This window comes from Filicampus tigris, chromosome 7 (assembly GCF_054856515.1).
Source record: "Filicampus tigris isolate MCC_2025a chromosome 7, RoL_Ftig_1.0, whole genome shotgun sequence".
Lineage (NCBI taxonomy): Eukaryota > Metazoa > Chordata > Actinopteri > Syngnathiformes > Syngnathidae > Filicampus > Filicampus tigris.
Window position 1 is genome coordinate 10,209,855 of NC_141223.1, and position 10,257 is coordinate 10,220,111.

The 10,257-nt window shown below is 42.1% G+C and overlaps 2 protein-coding genes across 2 annotated transcripts; one reads left to right on the top strand and one right to left on the bottom strand.

Moving 5' to 3' along the window:
* The first annotated feature begins 1,729 nt into the window (after positions 1–1,729).
* On the top strand, positions 1,730–4,450 carry ap1s3a (adaptor related protein complex 1 subunit sigma 3a). The gene is made up of 4 exons (XM_086036046.1): positions 1,730–1,935; positions 3,170–3,278; positions 4,182–4,319; positions 4,415–4,450. Exons 1-4 carry the CDS (start codon positions 1,730–1,732, stop codon positions 4,448–4,450), a joined length of 489 nt encoding a protein of 162 aa, XP_085892172.1.
* Positions 4,451–5,426: 976 nt separating this feature from the next.
* Positions 5,427–10,089, bottom strand: scg2a (secretogranin II a). The gene is made up of 2 exons (XM_086036854.1): positions 9,991–10,089; positions 5,427–8,003 (listed from the first exon to the last, which is right to left on the bottom strand). Exon 2 carries the CDS (start codon positions 7,993–7,995, stop codon positions 6,172–6,174), a length of 1,824 nt encoding a protein of 607 aa, XP_085892980.1. The 5' UTR covers positions 7,996–8,003; positions 9,991–10,089; the 3' UTR covers positions 5,427–6,171.
* Between the last annotated feature and the right edge of the window lie 168 nt (positions 10,090–10,257).

The following is a 10,257-nucleotide window of genomic DNA, read 5'->3' on the forward strand; positions in this document are numbered from 1 at the left end:
AGTCTCCTAAGCAAAACCGCTGGCAGTTGGGGACAAAATGGTTACTGGTTACCCTTCTTTCTGCAGTAGACTGCTTATCTTATAGGTAAGTGTTTGCAGATGCACCTCAGGGCAAAGTGCCTTCTCTAATCACCCTTTGCATTTATTGTTGTACTGCCGTTTAGTAGATCAGAGGTCACTAACAGGTATGAACAGCTATGAAAAGGAAGTTGATTTTTAATTTTTTTTTTTTTTTATATACTCATTAGATTTTATGATAATGTACAAAATTGGTGAGTGTTGCTATACACACATGGACAAAATTGTTAGTACAATGTGTTTTTGAAAGAGAAATAACAAAAGAAAGAAAAAAATAATAATAGCCATTCTTGGGTTTCTCGGGGCATTGAATCGATCACAAATGGATGGCTCTGTGTGAAGACATTTTGCTTCTCATCTGAGAAGGCTTCATCAGTTCATGTCAGGCAAAAACGGGCCTTCTAAGATCAACTTGCAATCGATTCAATGCCCTGGGAAAAAATATGACTTGGATGAATGTGACATCCACAAGCATCATTCTTGGGTGTTTTTAGTCGTGTGTTTTGGCTCATTATCCTGTTACAAGACCCATGACGCGCGAGTGAGCCCAAGCTTTCTGACATAGAATAACTTGATCGTCTTGATATTTCATTGGACCCTGCACAGATTCAAGACACCCTGTGTCAGATGCAACAAAGCAGCCGCAGAATATAATCAGGCCGTTCCTCAGTGTTTCACAGTAGGGATAGTGTTCTTTTCTCGGTATGCTTAATTTTTGCGTCTATGAATATACAGCTGATGTGCCTTGCTAAAAATGTCCACTTTTGTCTCATCTGTCCACTTTGGCTCAAAAAATGACGGATGGTGCAATCTGATTCTGATGTACCTTGACCTTGGAGTTCAACATTCATTTCTTTGAAGATTGTTGAGGGATTTTTTTTTGTTTGCATTTGCATTAATTGGCTTTTCAACTTTCACTTACGGCCATGTCCCGCAAGGTTAGCTACATTCCCGTTGATCTTAAATTTCTGAATTTCCGCAACTGTAGTCACATTAACATCAAGCTGCTTGAAGATAGTCTTATATCCTTTACATTTACTAGACTTGTCAATGATTTTCTTTTTAATCCCCTGCGACAACTCTCTTCTTCGCTCCCTTTGGTTCATGTTTTAGTCTGTTTGTACATCATGTCACCAAACAGCACAGTGACTACTTGGTCGACCGACTGCTTACCAAATTGAAGAGACCTGTAAAGATAACTAGACACACCTTGATTGAACATGTGCTGATGGTCAAAGTATTTTCAATCTTTTCTTGGGATACCATCATTTTTGTCCTGGCCTGTTTCATGTGTATAATTTTTGAAAAAGAATTCTGTCGAACCACAATTCAAGCAATGTTTGAGTTTCATTGGTTAATTTTCATTTCATTTTTATTTTTCATGACTATTTTCCACTTTATTTGATTATTAATATTATTTAGTATTACAGAGGGGTACCAACAATTTTGTCCACATGTGTATACAGTATGTAAATACAGTATAACCAGAGGCGGGTAATCCAGGTCCAGAAAGTGAAAACTAAAGTAGCTTTCACCACGTAAAAAGTTGGTGCTTCCCTTCAAGATGTTCACACAATTTGTGGTTAGTGTCCTTTATTTGAATCAAAGCATACTACTGTTTAAACTCAGCAGAGCTGAATTATATTGTCTGATGAGTCTGCGTTTGAACTTTTTCCAGATTCACTTCTTGTTGCTGTTCAGCAAGCAGGGAAAGCTACGTCTGCAGAAGTGGTTCACACCATTAACAGATCGGGAGAAGAGGAAGATCATCCGGGACATGATGATGATTGTGTTGACCCGTGCGCCGCGTTCGTGCAACTTCCTGCAATGGCGAGATCTCAAGATCGTCTATAAGAGGTTCATGTGCATGAAATGTAGCAACTGTTCATTTCACCTTGCAGTTTTTGCCTTTGTTGATACCTAGTGGGTAAGGTGAGCTACACATACTGTGGTGCCTCAAACACTTTCTTAGAATACCATACCATTAACCTATGTTAATGTCAGCTGGTTATTTGTATTTGAGTTGACCTATGCACCGTTTAGTTGTTGGATGCGACAATGTTGGCAATAGGCGTATTTTATTGTTTAACTCACCCGATTATGACACTAAAGTTCAGCGCGCTGTCGGCTTTGGCTCGGTGTTGAGCACCAAGCTCATCAGAATGGCACTCCAATTACTTATACACATCAAGTCACCTACTCTGTACAATGTCATTTTATTGTAAACGTTGCACTGAGGCGACTCTTCATTTAATTTATCAAAGTTAAGCCACACGTGTGATCGGCACCAGGTGCACCCGCGTGGCACGTGCCTGCACGTGCTTCTTCGGTAGTCCCAGCAAGTTCTTACTCTGGTTGGTACCGTAACTGGGAACCGGAAATTTAAAACGTAAATGATTCTGGGACAATAGAACCAATCAATTCCAATCAATTTCAGGACTCTGTGCACAACCATAAGTACTGTATATCTGTATATATCTGATCACCAGACAAACTGGGTAGTAAGTTTTTATCAACACCTGCCAAAATGAATTTCAACCCGCATTTGGCGGGTTGGCGGGTGTTTACTTAGAGCCCCGGTTTTAACATCATCAACGGTCCAACAATGCTTTTTGTTAGCATGTCTATGGCGTTTGGCATTGTTTCTTAGCATTAAGCTAAACAGACTTTATGAGGCAATGTTATGTGGTTGTTTTAAAAAAAAATAGCAGTAAAAAATCTATTTCCTCAGGATGTTATTTTTTGGTTCTTGCGCTGGCACGAAAATCAGGATCAGATTACGTCCCCAGCACAGTGCTGTCTAGGAAAATAGAGCCCTACAGTATGTCTCACATTCCTGTGTTTGTGCTTGGCAGAGGAAATACAACAACACTTGTTTACTAAGCTTAGTGTCATATTTTTTCATCTGTTTATGTTGGTGTTGTTTTCTTCAAATAATTCATAAGGCGGTAAATCCAACAAGTGGTACAATAATATTTTATGTGTTGGTCTTAAAATATTTAGGTCGCTTTTTCAAGTCATATGTCACGGTTAGCATATGAAACTTCCTACAGCAGTGGCAATATATTCACAGCAATATCTTCCACCGCAGGTACGCTAGCCTATATTTCTGTGCTGGTCTGGAGGAGCAAGATAATGAGCTGCTGAGCCTTGAGGTGCTGCACAGATATGTTGAACTGCTGGATAAATACTTTGGCAATGTAAGTAGAGGTGAATGGTGTTGTTTTAACCAAACAAGATGTGCCCCATGTCATTACAGAGATAAAGCATAATGTCGATGCAGCGTGCATCTGCTCTATTGTTACCTTAGGAGATTGGACGGTAAATAAAAAAGACTTTATGTAACATTCCACTGTCCTTGTTAACGTGTCTGTTGCATTCAGCTGTAGAAACATGACTTTTCCTGAGACATTGGCTAATATCCTCCAAGGTAGACCATATGCAGAGTCCCCCCCCCCACAGTAATTTGGATCTGAATTGCTGCACTTGCTAGACAGCTGAACTCAAAGCATGGAATCAAAATGACCAGCACTGATTTGAATCACCTTTGTTACCATCTGAACGACATTGTTACTAATAAATGCCTCGATGTGTGACAGTTTCCTCTTGCGTTCCAGCCTGTTTTTTTGGGCACTTTCAGCTGGCTTTTAAAATCAAAACTCTTGAGGCTCAAGTTAAAAGAAATAATTTAAGAAGGGAACAATGCATTTTTTTGTGGTGATTACATCATGTACACACGGTCCGTCAGTCCCTCACTGACGGACGCCCGTTTTGCTGACGACAATTGACGAATGACGGGACACTTTTTAAAAATGACGGGCTAAGCACTGACGGAAATGGATTTTCGTCTGTCAGAGTAATCATGACTAACCGTGTCGGACGCCCGTTTTGTTGGTGTGGGGGACGGACTGATGGACCAACTGACTGACGGACTAACTGACGGATTGACCAACTGACGGATTGACCAACTGACGATAACAATTCACTTCGGCTTGAAAAATGACCGTTGACGAATGACGACAGCAAAATTGAGTAAAATGCCCACCTCTGCTAATTGCCTAACAGTCCAGTGTGTGGTACATTGTGTTTTGCCTCATCACCAGGTGTGTGAGCTGGACATAATTTTCAATTTTGAAAAGGCGTATTTCATCTTGGATGAATTCTTGATGGGAGGAGAAGTGCTAGAAACCTCCAAAGTGGACGTGGGTGTCTCTCTACAGGAGGCTGACGCACTCCAAGAGGTACAGTAGGCTTTCACACTCCCTCATGAATGTAGGTTTGGAGAGAAGTGACTCATGTAAACCTTCATGTAACTTTTTTTTGTTTGTGATTGCAGACAATGGAGGAATATATGAGCAAACCTTCTTACTGAGCCAGAAAAAGACAGTGACCTCTCGCATCTCAGGACATAAACCAGAATGTTTAGATTTGTGCGGTATTTTCACTTTGGCATTAACTGCAAAGAGTGCTGGTGTAAATTTGCTTAAAAAAACAAAAATAACTGCAGGTATGCTCTTTGCAATATATCCTGTTTAGGTTTAAAATGCAGCCAAAGGAAGAATGTTACTTTTCTTAATATGAAAGAAAGAAATAATATCATTGCAGAATGCACCATTTGATTTCCTTATTTTGCTTCTTGAGAGAGACAAAATATTACTTTCAAAAAACTCCCAATATGTTATCCTAGTTTTACAGTCCTGCAAACTACATCCACAATAATCAACATGAAGTTAAAGTGATAGGCAGCATGGTAGCCAAACGGTTTGCCCCCCTGCTTCTGAGTTCTGAATTTCTGGCTTCGAATCTCATCTTGGCCTTCCAATGTTGAGTTTTTAATGCTCTCATGCAGACCTGCGTTCTTCTTAGGTTAATTATAGACTTTTAAATTGTACATAGGTGTAAAAGTACTGTAAGTCGTTTATATATGCCTCGTGATTTGCTGGCTTGAACCCTACACAAAGCCAGCTGGGGTAGGCTCCAAATCACCCAGGATCCTAATAAGTTCGGGAGTGTGGAATATGGATGATTGGATGTTAAAGCGATACTGCTCTGACTTATTTGTACATGCAAAGGTAACTAATGCTGTGGTTGCGAGTGTATTTTAGAGAAGCAATACAGTACAAATAAATAATGCATTCATAAGTGTCTTTCAAGTCTTCAATCAATACAGAATCAATTCCAGTTTTATTATTATGCCAGTGTCTAAGAATTCATTTTCAATGTAACAACATCACATCTCAGCTTCTCAGAATAATTATTTTCTTAACAGCTGTTTTATTGATTGGTGATTAAAATAAAATAAAAAATCCATATGTTGTTGAGAGAAAAATAGAACAGGACACAGGAAGGAAAAAATAAAGTCAATGCTTTATTAATCTCAAGCATGTCACATATGCCCACATTTAAGAAAGAATTACCAACAAACACAAGTCAATCTAAGGGGTCCAACACAGATGTGTGTGTGCGCGCGCGCGTGTGTGTGTCAAGGCTGGTGAGTCACATGTATGGGATGTTGAGCAACAAACTCAAATTATTGTCAGAACGCTCATATTTCTACTAATAAATAAGATATTCAATTAACCTACAAAGGAACCACAGTTGACTCCATGTTCTTAACTGTGAAAATACATATTTTTTTGTCTCTGTCCACCTCCACCAGCACAATAATATTCTACATGGAAATACAAGTGGTGCATCTCAATAAATTGGAAAATTGTGGAACATTTAATTGGTAATAGTAAATCAATAGTGAAATATTTTCACATAATTTATCACCATCATCAGCTAAATAAAAAAAAATAGACTATTAGGCTTACAGTATATAAACACTTTTTTTAATTAGGTACAATTAGGCCTGTGTCCATACAATATATGAGTTTCACTTTTGAAAAGAACTTGTCTACGATTCTAATTAATTGAGATGCACCTGTTATATATATATATATATATATATATATATATATATATATATATTTATATATATATATATATATATATATATATATAGAGAGAGAGAGAGAGAGAGAGAGAGAGAGAGAGAGAGAGAGAGAGAGAGCGAGAGAGCGATAGAGAGAGAGATATCTGCCACTTGATTTACATCCCATTGCTCGCTTTGGCCTCGCTCTGACTGTCCTCAGTTTCTGGGTTGAAGTAACTCATTAGTTTCATCACAGCTTCATTATCAAAGCTTTGCGTGTTGCCGACCGTCTCGCCATCTTCAGACCGTCTCTTTTGATTCAGCTCCTGTTCTGAGTCTATTTGATCCAAATACTCCTGCATGGCCTGTTCAAACGAGCCCGTCGCGCTCTGCCCCGCCTCGTCCCGCTTTTGGCCGGCCTTGCCGTAGCGGTACGCTGGGCCGGGATAGCGCGCCAGCATCTGAGCCGCCAGATACGCCGCCAGCTCGCCATCTGCCGTGTCGTCATAGTCCTTTGACTTGCTGGGAGGGAAACGTCGCTGCGTGGGAGAGGCGTCCCCCGTGCGCCCCGCTGTCAGAGCGTGAAGTCGTGATGCAGGGCTTCTGTACGGTTTCCTGACGGGAGTTTGATCTCGGTTCTGGCTGTTGCCCAATCCCAGGATGTTGAGGATGGCTTCCTTCTGCAGGTTTTTGGGGCTGCTCTTTCTGGCAGGAAGGCGTCTGTTGTAGAATTTGATATGCGGAATCTTGTATAGCTTCTTCCAGAGTCTGTTTTTGTCCCTCCTGTCTTGTGTCTTTCTTTGACTTGTTGGTTCCCCTGTCTTGAGCATATCCAGGAGATCCTCAGGCGGAATTTGGTATTTCTGGGAGATTTGAATGATCTGATAGATAAGTCGTGGGTCAATGTAATCTTTGTACTGAGCGACTTGCCTCTCAGCCCTCTCGTTCTCCTCTTCTTCGATTGCTCGCTTCTGCTCCTCCTCCTCTGTTCTTTCCAACACCTTAAGTAGGTAGTAGTCGACCTGGTCTGGATCGTTTGACCTCCTAACCGGATACCTTTCGTCCTCATCCTGCTCTTCGTCATCATTAATATAATCGAGGTTCCGATCCACTTGGCGTTTGTCCTCCCCCGCCTCCTCCTCCTCCTCCTCCTCGCCTTGCTCTTCCAGCGGACCCCAGTCCGTAAGGTCCTCACCTTCGTCGTCGTATACCACGTTTCTTAGATTGAACACATCTTCCCCTTCTTCCTCTTCCTCCTCGGCGTCATCCTCCTCATCCTGTCGTTTTTGTGCGGGCTTCTCATTGGTAAACTTGTCCAGTTCGTCAAAGACTGACTGCAGCGTTGCAAGGTTTTGAGGCGTGTACTTCTCCTCGACATTCTCGTTGGTGCGTTTCAACGGGCTCTCGTGATCATCCTCCTCCTCCTCTTCATCGCCCTTACCTTCTTCATCATCCTCAAACATTAAGGGCATTTTCTTGTGAGGCGTGATGCCCTGATGCTTCTGCACCCTGGGGTACACGCCACCTTTCATGTCATCACCCCTCGACGAGGAAGGGCGAAGCAAAGCGGGCTCGGAGGCCTTTTCGGTCTGCTGTAGGGTGCTGAGTACGGCCTGGAGCAGCTCTTCGCTCTTGTCCTCGCTTCTCTCTTCATCCGCGTCGTCTTCCTCGTCGTTATTTTTAGCACGTGCCGGGTTGGGAGCCAGTCTCAGTATGGCGCGCATCTTCTGAGCATCGTCCAAGTGGCGACCGGCGTTCCCTGTGGGGAGAAGCGGCTTCTCCTGTGAGTCTGTTCTCTGACGAAGGCTTTCGATGTACTCCAAGGCTTTGAACATGTCAGCGTTAGGTGACTGGGGCGGGTCTGATTCACTCTCCCGTAGTCGATGCTCTCGCAGAGTAGCCCCGTGAATGGAGCGGGGACACAGTGTGATGAAGAGAAGCTGAGCCAAACACAGGAGGGAAGGTTTGCCTCTAGTGGAATTGCGAGGGAACGGCAGCATTGTGAAACCTGCAGAGAACAGTCCAAGATGCACAAATCAGCACTGACCTTTAAGAAAACAAAATTGGGCGTTGTGATCGTGTAAGTTCTATGGTTTCAAAATCACTTCAAGGGCTCTATTTTTGTGATTTTTGGCTCAAATCCTGCACCGCGCGTGGGGTGACTCTGCGTGGAGGTGGGTTTGACCTGATTTTGGTAAGATGTGGGAGGTCTGCACTGCTGTGGGAGTGGTCACAGCCTACTTTGATCATGGCCAATCAAAGCGTCTCCTTTTAGTCTTTCAAACGCGGCACGCTCGTCGTGCACTAGAGTGTCCACATGGAGGAAGCACATCGGTGCCGTGAAGTGGGCACTTGCAGACTACCCCATCACCAGTGATCATTTGTGTCCCACCTGGGTTGATTTAAAAAAATGTAATACAATGATTCAGAGGGTCTGATGGCCATTGTTCACACATTTATGATAGAAATATGTCACGTTAGATCAATTGTTCTGGTGTTGGACATGGTCTGAGCAGGTGTAATGTTTAAATTGACTTCCTGCCACTAAATTGCCACTCCGCCATCTGCAGCTCCAAGACACTCCCACCCAGCCTGGGTCAGCCAAATTGGTAAAGACGCATAGCGAGCCTTGCGCTGATACAAAAATCAGGATGCGCTGGCTTTTGTGCCATGGCACAAATGTGCTGTCTACAAAAATAGAGCCCTTAATGTTTGTCGAAACATGCTTAGGTTACTTGTGCACATGTAAACCAGCCTCCAACATGTATGCATGCACAGTATTAGTTAGAGGAGATAGTCAACATTGACACACATACTACAGGTCGTCTGCTAAAAAAAAAATGCAGCCTGATAGATGGACGGAAGATGTATGTTGTTCCTCTCTTGTGGCTAAATATTAACCAAAATAATAGACTCATTCCTCTGTGTCATGTTCACCAAAACTAAACTACAATCACAGCAGGCTATTCATAATGATTCATTCATGCTGTTAAATAAAATGAATAACTAACACATTTATAACTACAATATCATTCATCAGAGCCGAAAATAATTACATCGAGTATGGTTGAATTTGGAAAGTGAAAACACTTGGTCCAGCTTTTGTAACAGAATATGCATAATACTGCCATCACTAGTGAGCTAATGCAATGTACGATTGATTTTCTTTAATATACAAACAACCTCTTCATTATGTTAGGCAGTCAATGTTTGTCTCTAAACATGAGCAGAAAAATTGCAATTGAATGTCTGAGAATGTTTGTGGTACGTATTCATCTTTTACTGTGCGCTGCTTGAGAGTAATGATTAACAAATAGAATTTGGATTGCTTAGCGCTGCAGCGATGCATTCGCTGCCGCCTGTTGCTTCCTATCTGAGGATCACATCCTGCAGCAGCATAGCAGCATTCAGCTCCCCTACAAATCTCATTAGTCGTTCAATTGATGCTCACCGTGAGTCATGGCCCTGTTGTCAAGGCAACCCGGTAAGACTAATGCTCCCACAGAAGCCACATTTATGCGCAAACCCTTTCAAACAGCACTCATCACTCACTATTACCAGCACACAGCAATTTTGAATAAATAAGTAATGCCTGTGTCTGTCCCGCTTTGACGCACCAGCTTAAGAAAGGCGTTACATTGTGACGTTACTTTTCAAATGAGCAAATAGTCAGGTTTTTTTATGTTTACATTTTTACTGGTTTTTAAAACTGACAAACTCTGAAAAGCTATTCTGTGCAGATGGCAAACTGGCAAGCAGGGAAAATCAGTAAACAACGACCAAAAGGAGTGATGATAAAATCAAATAATCTAACAAGACATGCACGCATGCTAACAAAGACAACACAAGATCAGAGCATCAGGTTGGTGAACAGCTGCCCAACAAAAAGCCTTAAAATTGAAAATAATTTAACCACACGAAGTCTCACTCTCTTCGTGTGATGGGAATGAATTTTGTGTGGGTTCAGCTGTCATGATTGAAGTAAAAATTCTTACCTTTTTGGACTTTGTTTGCGTGGACGTTCTCGTTGAGTGGTGTGAGCGTCTCTGTCTGCAGCGTGAGTGTGCGCTCAGCACCGCGGACAGTTCCACATGCTATGAGACACACAGCACGTGACTCGTACGTCAGAGAAGGCAGGAGGCACAGGGGCGCAGGTTTTTTTCACATCTGCAAAATCAAATTGCTTCTATTTTGGAATTTAGGGCCAAGACTAAAAACTATTCCATGAAGTTATACTACCGTAGGGTGAATATTATCCTACA

Coding starts and splice junctions, on each gene's coding strand:
- ap1s3a (XM_086036046.1), top strand. CDS start 1,730: ATGAGTCTGCGTTTGAACTTTTTCCAGATTCACTTCTTGTTGCTGTTC. Junction 1,936..3,169: donor CTCAAGATCGTCTATAAGAG/GTTCATGTGCAT, acceptor CTTCCACCGCAG/GTACGCTAGCCTATATTTCT. Junction 3,279..4,181: donor TGGATAAATACTTTGGCAAT/GTAAGTAGAGGT, acceptor CCTCATCACCAG/GTGTGTGAGCTGGACATAAT.
- scg2a (XM_086036854.1), bottom strand. CDS start 7,995: ATGCTGCCGTTCCCTCGCAATTCCACTAGAGGCAAACCTTCCCTCCTG.